The following is a 15408-nucleotide window of genomic DNA, read 5'->3' on the forward strand; positions in this document are numbered from 1 at the left end:
TGCGCAGTGTACACAATTTGGGAATTTCTTTTTTTCGTAACCTTAAATATTGGAAAATTTTGATGAAATATCAAGAACATCAAAACGGATCTCCAAAATGTGAAGTCTTACAAAATCATACCAAATGTTGGGGGAAATTCGTAATTATTTGGCGGTTCCTTCCGATTCTTAAGCATCAATATATATTATTAGTAACACAACAAAGATTTTATCTTTAGCTATGAAAGTTGTAGTCCTAAGGAAAGACAGAGGGGTAGGGAGAAAGGAGCCTTGCCCCCTTCCAAAATGAAATCTTTTTTCATTTCAATTAAAATCAATTGGCTTTAATAATCAAGTGGCTCTTAGCCACATTTCATGCTTCTCATCCCCACCACTTCCACCATTTCCTCATGCCTCATCATTTCATTGAAACTTCAATTCTTAAAATCATATCCCACCTTCACAACAACAAAACCAGTACACTCTACTAAAAAAATGTTCCCACGTAAGGCATAATTGCCTAGATTCATGCTAGTGTCCATTGTATCTCACTCTCTCTCTAGGGAGGAAACAGTGTGGGACACTACAAATCAGTGAAAAAAAATCACTTTACATAAAGCTCAAAAGGGAAGATTTTGCACCTGATATGAAAGGCAAAAAGGGATTGACATCTGGAGAGAGAAATGGATTGCTTAGTTTGGCATCTTAGGTAAGATAACAGCTTAATCACAAATCTGGAAGCATTTGATTCCTAATCATTAAAAGGGTTTCTAGTTCTCTCATCCTAAAGCATATCCTGACTTTGGTTGTGACAAAAGGCTAATCCTTGTTTATTTAATGCTGGTTTTGGGTAAGAAACACCCCTTTGTAATCCAGAATATATACCATTTGGTGCCCAACATATGTTTAATATTAAGAAAAGAGGTTTCTTCTAAAGTTGGTTGAGCTTATTATTGGATTATGTAATGTCAATTTAGGCCTACTTTCCATATCTAAAACTTACTTGAGCTCTTGTGGCAGCAAAGATTGGCAAGAGACATCCAATAAGAAACTCTTTGATTTGAGAGGATCAGATGTTTTGCTGTGGAAAAAGAATGCCATGTGTTGGTTGAAAAAGAAAGGAACCGTTAATTGCTCAAGGTTTGGTAAGAATATGCTTGTACTATAATTTGGATTTTCAGACACTGTTTGCGGTTAAAAAATAACACGTAATGGAATGTTGGGCAGTTAGGTGCCTTACATATTGGTGTATCTTTATAGCTGGACTCTCTGCCTAAGCATTCCTCCTCTTTTGTTCTCTTTAAACTTCGTTCGTGTTCCTAAAAGAGGGCCGGACACGCATTTGGATTGTCATATGAATCTTGATTTATGCTTCTGTCTGACTTTCTGGTAAGTGTTAATTGTGTTTTTTTTTTTGCATTAGATTCTTGAAAAACTGCGGTTCTTGAATTATAGACTGTGTATGGAGAAGGTTGAATCTTGAAGGCAAAATAATCAAGATGAGACGACGATGAAGGAAACCATTTTCATGAGGGTATTGTTCTGCAAGATCCACTGTTCATTGATGTGCTTCTGCAAGCCCTCTGCTGCTCATCTCTACACTTCAAAGCCATTGAAACTGGAAAGTGCTCCACATGTCGCTCCTTCGACAGTTTATGCTAAGGAAGAACAGTGTGTTGAAGTGAAGCGTGAAGCTGCTGTGGTAAAAAGCTGCGTACGGAAGTCCTGTCTTCGTCCCAACTCCACCAGAGAAGTTGGGAAGAAAAAAGTGCAGTGGATGGACCACCTGGGGAAGGAACTTGCTGAGATCAGGGAATTTGAATCAAGGTGATTGATCCCGCTTTTTGTATTAAGTTTTTAAATTTAGCACCAAAATCTGCTACTTGATGTTTTAAAGACTGTATTTTCATTTCTGTGAGAATTTGCTGCTTGATTTCAACTTGTCTTCACAGTGAGTCTGGAGATACTGATAACGAAGATGAAAGCAGCCGTTGTCTCTGTGTCATTCTCTGAGACTGCTGCTACCTGTCTCTGACTTGACTATACACAGTGGGATGTTACGGCTCTTAAATAGAGCAGAGGTGATCAATCTGTTTCATTGGCTTCATTTTTGCGTTATTCGACTGCTGATATCCGCTTCTAATCCAGCCAATCTGTCTGCGGATTGTACATCATCAATTCTTTGTAACAAAGATGAAATCCTACATCAGTGGCTTCAGCAAACTCCCTTAGAGCATTGTTGTTACATTCAATTTACTATGCTTGTATACAATTTGTATCATTGCAAACTCAGAAGTGATATAGAGCATTGAAACAAAGTGTAAAAGTAGACATTTCTACTAGTTTTAGTTGCTGCACCTTTTAATCTCAGTCATTTCTTGTTGAATCCGAACATTGATTTAATGGAGTTGATAGCATTCTCATTGATGAAAGACTCTACATTAGAGGCTTGAATGCCTCTGATAAAGAAAATTATATTTAAAATTTTGGCCAATTTCATTCCACTTGAACTTACAAGATTACATTCAATACAAGATTATTCATTGCTAATTTGGAAACAGAAGAAATAATTTATTGAACATTGAATAATTATCCAACCTAAATTGGTAGTGTCATCACTCCAAAACTCACGATCTAATCTAAATCCGCCAGCCAACCACTTCGGAGCTTCAACACCATCTCTCTTTTCATCGATTCGCTTAGTAACCATACCCTGAGTTGTCCATTGGGGTTCCTGCCACAACTGGCTCAGGCTCCTTGATCTCCACCACTACGCAGTCCGACATCAAGAACGTCTTTGCCACCGAAGATGCGTGCTCTAAGCAACACCTCACCACCTAGGCTCAACAAAACAACCAAGAATTAGAGACTGCAAGGAAGAGAACAACATTCCTATTAAATGGTTTCCCTTCATTTAAATGAAACCTTATCTACTACTACCTACCTTAGTCGGGTCAATAATTCCTGCAGCCATGAGATCTTCATACTGTCCGGTCGCAGCATTGTATCCGTATTTTGGGTTGTCACTTGACAACACCTAAACACATACACCCAATTTATTCTTAGAGGAATGAACTCTTCATAACAATTTATGCAAATGGTAAAGTATCCACTCACCTTTTCACTAACAACACTTCCATTAACACCAGCATTCTTGGCTATCAATTTCAATGGATAACTCAAAGCTCTTTTCACAATATCTGCTCCAACCTGGAACGATTGAGGACAAGTGCAATTAAGAAACTCTCAACCATTAATATATCAAGGGATGGATATTAAGGAAGACACTACCTTTTCCTCGACATTATCAAGAGTATCCTTGATTGCGTCTACTTTGGATGCAAGCCTCAATAGCGTGCATCCACCCCCAACAACGATTCCTTCCTCAACAGCAGCCTGTGCAGCAAGTAAGAATTTCATTTAAACATCTTAGCATCATCCGGAAACTGAAGAATATGGCCTTTACATAGCTAGAAATCACAGCTTGCCTTAGTGGCATTGAGAGCATCTTCTACTCTAAGCTTCTTCTCTTTCAGCTCTGTTTCAGTTTGTGCTCCAACCTTCAGAAAGCAGATTTATGCTTTAGAAAATTATAAGAATAATAACATACAGTTAAAAAAAAAAAAAACTAAAATTACCTGAATCACAGCAACCCCTCCTGATAGCTTTGCGATTCTCTCATTTAGCTTCTCCTTCTCGTAATCTTGATCAGCCGCCTACTCAACAGTGATACATAGCTTTAGAACAACATACAGACTAAATTTGATATGCTGATGCAAAAATAATGTGAAGGTTACATACCTCAATGAGGTTTTTAATTTGAGAGACACGTTTGTTTATAGCGTCTTGAGTGCTACCATCCCCAACTATTGTAGTGGAATCCTTAGACAACACCACCTTGGCAGCATGACCCAAAACTTCCTTGCCAGCCTTGTCTAAGGTTAGCCCGACTTCCTCCCTGATCACAGTTCCTGTATACAAAGGAAAATTCCTCTAGGTAACAGATTTACAAGATAAAACAAGAAAAAAGTGCAAAGCAACTCGTTTCCAAAATATCAGCAAAGGAAGTTTAACAAAAAAAACTTACCTCCGGTCAAAGTAGCAATGTCATCAAGATACTGACTCTTTCTCTCCCCAAATCCTGGAGCTTTAAGAGCGGCAACTTTGAGCGCCCCCCTGAGCTTGTTCACAACAAGAGTTCCTAGAGCTTCTTGCTCAATATCTTCAGCAATTATCAACACAGGATAACTGCCTCTAATGGCATCCTCCAGGACATTAATGAGATCCCTTGCATTTGTTATTTTCTTGTCAACAAGCAACAACTGTAAGAGCAAATCCACTTGTTAGAAATAATAATTTATTACACCTACTACATGTATTGGATCTTTAGTTATAAATAAACAAATGGTTACCTTGCAATTCTCATACTCAATAGTCATTTTCTCGCTGTCAGTTACAAAGTAGGGAGAGATGTAGCCACGGTCAAACTGCATTCCTTCAACAACGTAAAGATTGTTGTCTGCACTTCGTCCCTCTTCAAGAGTAACAACACCTTTCCTACCAACTTTGCTCAAGGCCTCAGCTATCATATTCCCCACTTCATAGTTGTTTCCCGCACTTACAGCAGCAACATCTGCTAGTTCACTATCTTCAACCTGCAAATATCACACTGGTTACTCCATCATAGCATTGCATAATAATCAACATATGCATCACAGAAAGCTCATACATGCGCATCTTGTTAAACGCCAAGATTGAAAAGGTTACCTCTTTAGATATTGCTTGCAGTTCAGCAACCAATGCCTTGGTAGTCTTTTCAATTCCCCTAGTAATAAGGACAGGGTTTGCTCCAGCAGCGACTACCTGCAAACAAGGTGAATCCATAAGATACAAACATTTTGATGTAATAAGACATCATCCCCAAGGTCCACATACCTTGACACCTTCGGTAATAAGCCCTTGTGCAAGAACAACAGATGTTGTTGTCCCATCCCCAGCCAGGTCGTTTGTCTTAGCAGCTGCTTGTCTTACCAATTTAGCTCCTATGTTCTCAACTGGATCCTCCAACTCAACCTATATTGAAATCAATGAAGTTGCAGATGTAAAAGTTATTTATCATGAATCCGTGAGAAGACAACCAAATTGAAAACATGTTCTATGATATCAGCTATACAAATACTTAGCTTAAGGAATAATCTTATCATTGATCACACGAAATGCATGAAATTATAAAAATTCATTTTGACTAAATTATACCTCTCGAGCCACTGTAACTCCATCGTTGACAATTTTTGGTGCACCATACTTGCTTTCAAGCACGACATTCCTTCCCTTGGGTCCAAGGGTGACACCAACTAGATCCGCAAGTTTGTTAACACCAACCTGACACCAATCGAAGTAACCTTCAATAATCATATTAGGTGGATAACAACTTCTTAGCAGAAATCAGAGGGTGCCAAATACGCACCTGAAGCCTCTTGATGGCTGAGCCATCGTTGTTGAAGTACAAGTCCTTCGCAGCAGCTGTTATCTGAGAAGGGCGTGATTTGCGGAGGGCCACATTCTTTCTCCTCCCAAGCGAACTAGCGGATATGGAAGCAAGAGATGACAACCTGCTGGATGAAACTGCGATCTTATCATCAAGAACCCTGCTGCCGGGAGCAGCCAATGAACCGACTGAGGAAAGGCCAGCCATTTACTTCTCACCTACACCAGAAACAAAGAGCTGAAATCAGTAATCAAGAAAGTAGACGCTATCACATATAAATTGCAAACAGATTCCAAATCTTAGATAGAGCTGAGATTACAAGCAAATGAAGTTACAGTTTCAAACATAACATGGCTTCCCAGCTACACAAAAAATACAACCTTGAAATAAATACTATCGGCCAATAGAAATTGGGTTTGACAAAAATGGCATCTTTACAAAAGAGCAAACTACATAATTCCAAATTATATCATCAGATGGAAAGCAATACAATAAATGGCCAAGCATGAACTCCTAATCTATAAGGAGATGAGCAATACAACAGCAATAAACATAGAAGCAAACATAGGAAGACCACAACTTGACATAGAAAATAAGCATTAATCCAGAAAAAAAAAACAAATTGAAAGAGAGAAGCGGAGTATTAGTGAAGCAGCTCACCGAAAAATTGAAAGAAGATTGAAGATGATAGAAGCTAGGTTGAACTTTGAAGAGGGCAGCAGATGAGGAGAGAGGGTTTATCCAGAAGCAAACGCTAGTCGATTAGGTTTTTAGTAGGAGTGGGTGAGTGAGTGAAGTGTGTGGAAATCAAGGGGTGAGTTTAATTCTTGAAGTTTCCAGTTGATATCAGCCGTCCGATTGTGACTCTATCGCAGAGGAACAATCTAGAACCTCTCCCTCAGAAATTTCTCGAGCTTCAAATAACATTAAAAATTTTAAACTGTAATCTACCAACATCGTTAACAGCTTATAATTATTTATCATTTCCCCTAATTATCGGAATTCCATTAATAGCATTCATTTCTTGTTCAATAAAGACAAAAAAGAGCAATTTTCAGATAAAATGTTGTTGAAAAAATCAAATCTTTAATTTTGGAAGGGTCACTTTGCAAAATGCAAGTCATAAAAAAGCTGAATTTGTTACTCCCTCAAAGAGAGAGAACGGATTTTAACTGATGTTTTCAAAATTGGACCGATAAGTGCACCTGATAAGTGAACTAGTAAAGCTATCGGTTCACGGTTCAATTAGTCAGACTGGTTCAACCACTGGTCGAATCGTATTACTATAGCAGTTATATATATATACGAAGGGAGATGATCAAAATAAGTATATGTTTAAATCCAGAAATGCAGCTCAAATTTTAGTCCTAAGATTGGATGATTTAATGGTCAATAATTAACCAAAAACACGAAAGGTCATAATTAAGCAGTTTTAGGTCATGTTTTAAGATTTGAGTTTAATGTCATTTTAAGATCATTTTAGGTCTTACTTGGTTAGTATGACCTAAATATACACTAACCATGACCTAAAAATGTCCTACGCATGATATTGTTCTGCGTTTCTGTATTTAAATCTAGTTTTCATAAATCAACTACGAGTATATAATTAAATACTCCTTCTGTCCCATTAGAAATGAAATGTTTTCCTTTTTAGTTTGTCCCATTAAAAATGAAACGTTTCTTAAAATGGAAACATCTCTATCTCTACTTTTTCATTTCTCTTACTTTACTCTCTCTTCATTAACTCACAAAACAACACTACATAAAAACATGTGTCAATTCTCAAATGTTGCATATTTAATGAGACAGAGGGAGTACATATTTATATAAAACAATTGGTTTCAAAACATGTAAATAGACAAGCATTAATACAATATATAATTTAATTTCAAATAGTATATAGATATATAAGTATAACGCATATATATATATATATATATATAGGGGTGCGTTAGGCTCCTTTGCACCATAAGTGTCCTATTTCCTTCTTAATCTCAGCCCTTGGATCCTTGAATTGGATGGTTGTGATCAATGCATTATTAGTCTATAATGTTGCATTATTAGCCGTTGTGCATTATTAGAATGAAAATGTGCATTATTAGTCTATAATGTTGCATTATTAGCCGCTGTGCATTATTAGAATGAAAATGTGCATTATTAAATGACACGTGGCATTAATCTAACCGTCAGATGACAAAATCGTGGGGCTAGGATTAAGAAGGAAAAAGGACAAAAGATATGAAAAGGATTTGAATACATCCCTATATATATATATATATATATATATTATTGTGATCAATTGAGATTATTTAGGCTGATTGAAAAATGAGATGCAATATCAGCCACTCATTTTTATTAAATGAGTGGTCCAGATTTTGCCACACAATAAATATTTTTAGATTAATTTAATATGAAAGGGCAGAATAGTAATTTTATGTTTTAATTAGGGATGAAGAATGTGGCCACCCAGAGAGTCGATGCGGTGATCCAATCATCATTCTTCTCTCTCAACCAGATCAATCCTTCGAAATTCTTCGTCATTTCGCCGATTTCTCACCGGAAGCTTTGTTTCTTAGATATTCCGGATAGGTGGAGAGAGCTTTCACGAGCGCGCTTCGATCCTTCACCGTTGAAGCTGAAGGAATCGGCGTTTTCGACGCCGTCGAGGAAATGGCGGTATTCGAGAAGCTGAATAAGCAACTGAATTGAATCAATTGATGATCTGAATGTTCAATTCGCGTTAATTGAAAACCTAATTCGGTGAAATTTGGGGAAAACGCAGGGAATGGGGGTTCGAGAAGCTGGAATTCAGAGATTCGTGAACGAGGATAAGGCAAGATCGGAAATACGCGATTCAGGCGAGAAACGCCTACGCGACCGGCGTCCACATGTCGGAGAATGTCGCCGGTGGGAGCTCTGCCGCAATCTCCTCCCGGCGAAGGGCGCTTTCTGGAATTCGAAGATCGTATTTGGACATTCATGTAATTTAATTTCTAATCTCATTTCATTTTTCTCGTTTAGATTTTGATAGCAGCAGCCATGATCCGATTGATTTTGTATTGATTTTTATACATATTCTTCCTCTTTCCCCTCGGACTTTGTTGCTTTTTTTGTTTTTGTTGTTTTTTCTTGCTTGAATGATTGATGTATGGATGATGATGGGGATGGAGATTCACCTAAATAATGATAGTCCTGTTAACTGTGATATCTCAACTTTGTTTTAATTGTTGACATTTGATATTTTGGCTATTGATATGTGAATTATAAGTGTTATTTTTTAGTTGTTGACATTTTAATACGAGTTGTTGACATTCGATATTCTGACTATTGATATGTGAATTATAAGTCTTATTTTTTAGTTGTTGACATTTTAATACAAGTTGTTGACATTCGATATTCTCGGTATTGATATGTGAATTATAAGTGTTATTTGTTAGTTGTTGACATTTTAATACGAGTTGTTGACATTCGATATTCTCGGTATTGATATGTGAATTATAAGTGTTATTTGTTAGTTGTTGGCATTTTAATACGAGTTGTTGACATTCAATATTCTCGCTATTGATATGTGAATTATAAGTGTTATTTTTTTGGTGGCAGGAGGAATTGTTGCATTGTTACGATGTGATGGCGGCGGCGTCGGGGCTGTTGACGCCGACGAATGTGCTGGATTTCAGCTGCTCGTTTTCTAGCAGTCAAATTGAGAATTCTGCCATTAATGAATCGCCTCAGCTTTCTCAGAATAAGAAGAGGTTGATTTCTGCTCAGTGATTTAAGCTCGTGTATGAATCTGGCATTAGATATCGAATTAGTGTTGATTACTTGATGATTTTTCACAAATTTACAGTAGCTTGAATCTAGCTTAAAAAAATACTACTGATGTTGTGCAGAGCCGCAAAAAATACTACTGATGATGGTCTTCTCGTTTTGGATTGAAGTGGCATGTTCAACTCATGAATTATATTCACAGATTTTGTCGTTTCCGGAAAGTTTGTTTGCGGGTGTAAGATTCTTTTGGTAGATAATGATAGTCTGGATATGAATTGGAAATATGCCTGTTTAAATTTTACTTCCATATTTTATTTCTTTTCATTGCTCTGTTTGGATCACTGAACATGAGTTGCATGATGGTTGCTCACTGGATTTAGAATTCCAGTTGAGAGTCTCAAAATGACAAAAGCTTAAATCCTCATCTCTCAAATTTGTATATCGCAATAAGGTTAATTTTTATAATTTCTGAGTTTTCAGAAGTGATATATATGTATATCTGCATCTTATATTTTGTAGATTAGTTCTGGTGTATACTAATATGAAAATAATCAGCACTTTGATAAATTTTTTGGAAGTCAAGTGATACCACTCTAATTTTATGATAAACTTGCTAGGAGACTATTGACAGCATGGATTAGTTATTAGTTACTTTATCTGTGGAGTAACTTATCTTAACTCTATTTTCTAGACCAGAAACTGAGAAATAGGAGTCTGCTGCTGATGCTGTTCTTGTAGGGCCATTAGTTAATTTATGAACTGGTTCTTCTCTTCATAAGACTCAGCTTAAAATCTAAGAGGCCACACTTTCAAGAATTGTTTTTGAGTTGTTGACATTATATACAAGTTGTTGACAAATTGTTAACATTTGATATACAAGCTATTGTTAAATACTACGAGGAATATATGAGGAATCTGTACGGTGGATTGACGCATAATGCTCTACTCGTTGATGCAGTCGGCACACTCGTCGTTCCGGCTCAACCTATGGCTCAGGTTTGCTGTTCCTCATGCTTTTGATTTTGAGTAGCTGTTTCATTATGCTAAACAAGTAATTGTTAATTGTGTTAGTTTGAAGGTGCGAGTTGATGTTTTTGGAATATGTTTTGGAGTTTTCTCATTACTAATCCATCGAGTAGCTGTTTCATTTGAATTGAGTTGGAAACAGATTGGTTTCTTCGCAGTTGCACTTCAATTCTCGTTTGATTAACTTTTTCACTCTGTTATTAATGTTTCATTGAGGGTTATAATGCAGTTGCTATATCTGTTGCAACAAAACAAATGCATTTCTTTCTTTCTTACTTTCTTTTTTCTTTTCTTTTTTGTGTTTTTTCAAGTTTTAAATGTTTGATTTCGTGTCATTTTTTTTTGGCATGTACATGGTTTAGAAGTTTATCTGTATGAATTTTATAAATTGTTGATATTTTAATACGAGTTGTTGATATTTGATATTCTCGGTATTGATATGTAAATTATAAGTTTTATTTTTTAGTTATTAACATTTGATATTCTCAGTATTAAAATGTGAATTATAAGTGTTATTTTAATACAAGTCATGTCAACTACCCTTTCAAACCATGTCAACTACACGTACAAGCCATGTCAACAACAATTATAAGTCATGTCAACTACACGTACAACCCATATCGTGTCAACTACACGTATAAGTCATGTTAACTACAGTACATATCGTCTCAACTCCACATACAAGTCATGTCAACTACGGTATATAATACGTCAGCTACACGTACAAGCCATGACAAGTACACGTACAATTCATGTCAACAACAATTATAAGTCATGTCAACTACACTTTCAAACCATGTCAACAACAATTCCCTTAGTTGTGAATTATAAGTGTTATTTGTTAGTTGTTGACATTTTAATACGAGTTGTTGACATTCGATATTCTCACTATTGATATGTGAATTATAAGTGTTATTTGTTAGTTGTTGACATTTTAATACGAGTTGTTGACATTCGATATTCTCGATATTGATATGTGAATTATAAGTATTATTTGTTAGTTGTTGACATTTTAATACGAGTAGTTGACATTCGATATTCTCGGTATTGATATGTGAATTATAAGTGTTATTTGTTAGTTGTTGACATTTTAATACGAGTTGTTGACATTCGATATTCTCGATATTGATATGTGAATTATAAGTATTATTTGTTAGTTGTTGACATTTAAATACGAGTTGTTGACATTCGATATTCTCGGTATTGATATGTGAATAATAAGTGTTATTTGTTAGTTGTTGACATTTTAATACGAGTTGTTGACATTCGATATTCTCGGTATTGATATGTGAATAGTAAGTGTTATTTGTTAGTTGTTGACATTTTCATACGAGTTGTTGACATTCGATATTCTCGGTATTGATATGTGAATAATAAGTGTTATTTGTTAGTTGTTGACATTTTAATACGAGCTGTTGACATTCGATATTCTCGGTATTGATATGTGAATTATAAGTGCGATTTGTTAGTTGTTGACATTCGATATTCTCGGTATTGATATGTGAATTATAAGTGTTATTTTTTAGTTGTTGACATTTTAATAAGTGTTATTTTATTGAATGTTGAAGATTTGAAGAATGTCAAAGATTTGAAGATTTGAATATTTGAATGTTGAAGATTGAATGTTGAAGATTTGATGATTTGAATGTTGAAGATTTGAAGATTTGAAGATATGAATGTTGAAGATTTGAAGATTTGAAGACATTGCAACTAGAGTTTTAGAGAGGATTTTAGAAAATGAATTCAAACCCAATTTAATGAAAAGGCAATTATACCCCCGTGTTGACATAATGTGATAGTTGTTGACATTAAGTTAATCTTGTGAATTAGTGGCTGAGATTGCATCTCATTTCTCAATTATACCAAAAAATCTCATCCTAACAAGACCCTATATATATATATATATAGGGGTGCATTAAAATGACAACACTCTTAAAATGACACTGTGACACCACGCTAGACTGCAATATTATATATGTTAGACTGCAATAGTATAAACGCTAGACTGCAATCTATAGATTGCAGTCTAGCGTATTGGATATTGCAGTCGGAAAAAATTGCAGTCTAGTGTATTGGATATTGCAGTCCGTGAAAATTTACCCTTGAGCAATTTTTATGATTGCCACATGGCAGCTTATTATTCGTCCACATGTACAAATGATTGGTTAGGAATGGTGGTATGGCGTTACTTTAAGAGGTGTTATCATATTATATATATATATATATATCAATTCATAATGAGTAATAGTAATGTAAAAATACATATGCATATGTTTATTACTATATATTAATTTTCATGTTATGCACACTTCTCCCATTATATATAATTGTTATTGTTATTTTATTTTCAATCTAAGCATTAGTAATTAAAATTTTATTTGAAAGTTAATTAAGATTTAATAATTTTAGTTATGATATAAAATATATATATATATAGGTCCATGATCAATTGAGATTTTTTAGGGTAATTGGGAAATGAGATGCAATATCATCTACTTATTTTTATTAAATGAGTGGTCCAGATTTTGCTACACAAAAAATATTTTTAGATCAATTTATTATGAAAGGGTATAATGGTCATTTCAGTTGAAAACAAATCGCTGCTCATCTCTTCCTCCACTCTCTTCCTGCACTTCTCGCTCATCCTCTGCCTCAAATCGTGGCGGCGCTCCTCCTCACCCAGCACCCACTCCAAATTCGCCGATCTAGTCCTGCTGATCGCCTTTCTCTTGGTGCTAGCTGATTTCTCCACCGATTTGCTCCAAATCAGGTGTTGGATCTGATTGCTGTTGTTACTCCGATATTTCTCCACCGATTTTCTCAAAATCGGCGGTTGGAACTGATTTTTGTTACTCCAGAGAGGGGGTTCATGCTAAGCACGGTGGGGAATCGACTCTTCTACGACGCGGTGCCGCTGCTGATGTGGATTTTGGGGCCGATGCTGGTGTTCCTCTGCTCCGTCGCGATGGTGCCGCTGCTCTATAATTTGGATTTCATCTTCGCGGCGGCGGAGAAGGGGAATCATTTTCATTATGGTGTGTGATGAATTGATGATGATCGCATATTTTTAAAATAAAATTGGTGATGTTTTGATCTTTTATTTGGTTTGATTTTGTGGATCATGTACCATTTTGATGAACAATACATCAAAATTCAAATCAAAATTCTTATGACCATATTTGCCATATATCCGCTGTGATCTGCAACTCTCTCTCTGCTGCCTCGATCTGCTGTGGCAGGACGAAGTTCTCAATTTTTGCTTCTAGTTTGGGGAAGGAGTAGAAGCTAAGGGGGAGAATCGATGAGAATCGTGAATTCTCAAAGAAAATCATGTGAGAGAAGGAATCAGAGTTGCGGCGGCGATCGACGCTTGAATCGGAGGATTTATTCTCTAGTTTTCTCAGATTTGGTCAATCCGACTAGGAATTCGTCGTTGACGTCGTGATCTGCTTCATCCTCATCCGCGAAAATCAATATCACAAGTTGTTGCAAAGCTGTTGACATTTTGCTTGACATTTGATATGCAGACTATTGACATGTTGCAAGATCATGATGCCAGAACTTGTGTCAAATAAAATAATTAAGATAAAATAGTTGTTATTTTTTCAAGAATTATTTTGAGTTGTTGACACTCTATATAAGTTGTTGACAAACTGTTTACATTTGATATACAAGATGTTGACATTTTGCTATAAGTTGTTGACATTTGATATGCAGACTATTGACATGTGTTGTATGATTATTATGCCAGAACTTGTGTCAAATAAAAATATTAAGATAAAATAGTTGTTATTTTTTAATTACAAGAATTGTTTTTTGAGTTGTTGACACTTTATACAAGTTGTTGACAAGTTGTTGACATTTTAAATACAAGTTGTAGACATTTTTATATAAGTTGTTGACATTTGATATAAAAGCTATTGACATGTTATGTATGATCATGATACCAGAACTTGTTACAAATAAAAAAATTAAGAGAAAATAGTTGTTAATTTTTAATTATAAGAATTGTTTTTGAGTTGTTGACACTTTATACAGGTTGTTGACATTTCAATACAAGTTGGAGTTAGACTTGCTTCCGTGCTCCTCGTCGATGAGGTCGTCCAGGCTGCCTCAGTCCTACCTGGAGGGTTAATTACAATTACAATTCATGTTTTTAAGGTTAATTACAATTAAAAATCATGCCAACTATATATACTAGCCATGTCAACAACTAATGTAATTATGTCAACTATGATGCATATCGTGTCAACGGCACATACTAGTCATGTCAACTACGGTACATATCGTGTCAACTACACGTACAAGCAATGTCAACTATGTTACATACTATATCTACCGCACGTACAAGCCATGTCAACAACAATCAGAGTTGTTTTTTAGTTGTTAACTTATACTACTCCCTCCGTCCCAAGGTATTAGACCAACTTTCTCTTTTGGGATGTCCCAACATATTAGACTCATTTCCTTTTTTAGCAAAAAACATCTATCTTATTTTATTCTCCACCTACTTTTTTCTCTCTTCTCTCTCTTACTTTTTCCATCTCTCATACTTTACTCTCTCCACTTTAACTATTTAAATATCAATTCCTTAAATCATGTGCCCAAAAGAAGTGAGTCTAATACTCCGGGACAGAGGGAGTACAAGTTATTGACATTTTCTTATTAGTTGTTGATATTTGATTTTGCTCTCTATTAACATCTATTGTATGATTTTCTTTTTTAATTTTAAGATTTTTTTTTCTGAGTTGTACACACTTTATACAAGTTGTTGACATTTAGCTATAAGTTGTTGACATTTCAATACAAGTTGGAGTCAGCCTTGCTTCCGTGCTCCTCGCCGATGAGGTCGTCCAGGCCGCCCCAGTCCTACCTGGAAGGGTAATTACAATTACAATTCATGTTTTTAAGGTTAATTACAATTAAAAATCATGTCAACTATATATACTAGCCATGTCAACAACTAATATCATTATGTCAACTATGATGCACATCGTGTCAACGCCAAATACAAGTCATGTTAACTACGGTACATATCGTTTCAACTACACGTACAAGCCATGTCAACTATGTTACATACTATGTCTACTACACGTACAAGCTATGTCAACTAGACATAGAAAATATGTCAACAACAATTATAAGTC

At 35.6% G+C, this 15408-nt stretch overlaps 2 protein-coding genes across 7 annotated transcripts; one reads left to right on the forward strand and one right to left on the reverse strand.

Moving 5' to 3' along the window:
- The first annotated feature begins 339 nt into the window (after window positions 1–339).
- LOC125219034 (uncharacterized) lies at window positions 340–2365 on the forward strand. 6 transcript variants are annotated; one of them, XM_089065873.1, is made up of 5 exons: window positions 340–688; window positions 1005–1124; window positions 1207–1368; window positions 1451–1806; window positions 1932–2365. In XM_089065873.1, the coding sequence occupies exons 4-5, from the start codon at window positions 1490–1492 to the stop codon at window positions 1990–1992; spliced, it is 378 nt and encodes a 125-aa protein (XP_088921999.1). In that variant the 5' UTR covers window positions 340–688; window positions 1005–1124; window positions 1207–1368; window positions 1451–1489; the 3' UTR covers window positions 1993–2365. The 6 variants fall into 6 exon arrangements, 5 of the variants coding, with proteins under 5 accessions (XP_088921999.1, XP_088922000.1, XP_088921998.1 ...); XM_089065874.1 differs by having other exon boundaries at window positions 1005–1119; XR_007176062.2 differs by lacking the exon at window positions 1207–1368 and having other exon boundaries at window positions 341–688; window positions 1403–1806; window positions 1932–2060; window positions 2128–2365.
- Window positions 2366–2451: 86 nt separating this feature from the next.
- On the reverse strand, window positions 2452–6283 carry LOC125219028 (ruBisCO large subunit-binding protein subunit beta, chloroplastic). The gene is made up of 14 exons (XM_048120873.2): window positions 6128–6283; window positions 5447–5685; window positions 5236–5361; window positions 4915–5052; window positions 4747–4842; window positions 4392–4634; window positions 4067–4301; window positions 3781–3950; window positions 3618–3695; window positions 3468–3539; window positions 3271–3375; window positions 3097–3189; window positions 2924–3016; window positions 2452–2816 (listed from the first exon to the last, which is right to left on the reverse strand). Exons 2-14 carry the CDS (start codon window positions 5672–5674, stop codon window positions 2679–2681), a joined length of 1815 nt encoding a protein of 604 aa, XP_047976830.1. The 5' UTR covers window positions 5675–5685; window positions 6128–6283; the 3' UTR covers window positions 2452–2678.
- Window positions 6284–15408: the final 9125 nt, after the last annotated feature.

The sequence above is a fragment of the Salvia hispanica genome, chromosome 2, assembly GCF_029641045.1.
Source record: "Salvia hispanica isolate PSC_SH4W2 chromosome 2, Shi_PSC_v1, whole genome shotgun sequence".
Classification (NCBI taxonomy): Eukaryota; Viridiplantae; Streptophyta; class Magnoliopsida; order Lamiales; family Lamiaceae; genus Salvia; species Salvia hispanica.

What these genes read in the sequence shown, in the direction of transcription:
- LOC125219028 (XM_048120873.2), bottom strand. Translation starts at nt 5,674, where the DNA reads ATGGCTGGCCTTTCCTCAGTCGGTTCATTGGCTGCTCCCGGCAGCAGG. An exon ending in AAATTAAAAACCTCATTGAG is followed by an intron (nt 3,696 to 3,780) that starts GTATGTAACCTT and finishes ACTGTTGAGTAG; the next exon opens with GCGGCTGATCAAGATTACGA. An exon ending in GAGGGGTTGCTGTGATTCAG is followed by an intron (nt 3,540 to 3,617) that starts GTAATTTTAGTT and finishes TGCTTTCTGAAG; the next exon opens with GTTGGAGCACAAACTGAAAC.
- LOC125219034 (XM_089065873.1), top strand. Translation starts at nt 1,490, where the DNA reads ATGAAGGAAACCATTTTCATGAGGGTATTGTTCTGCAAGATCCACTGT. An exon ending in ATCAGGGAATTTGAATCAAG is followed by an intron (nt 1,807 to 1,931) that starts GTGATTGATCCC and finishes TTGTCTTCACAG; the next exon opens with TGAGTCTGGAGATACTGATA.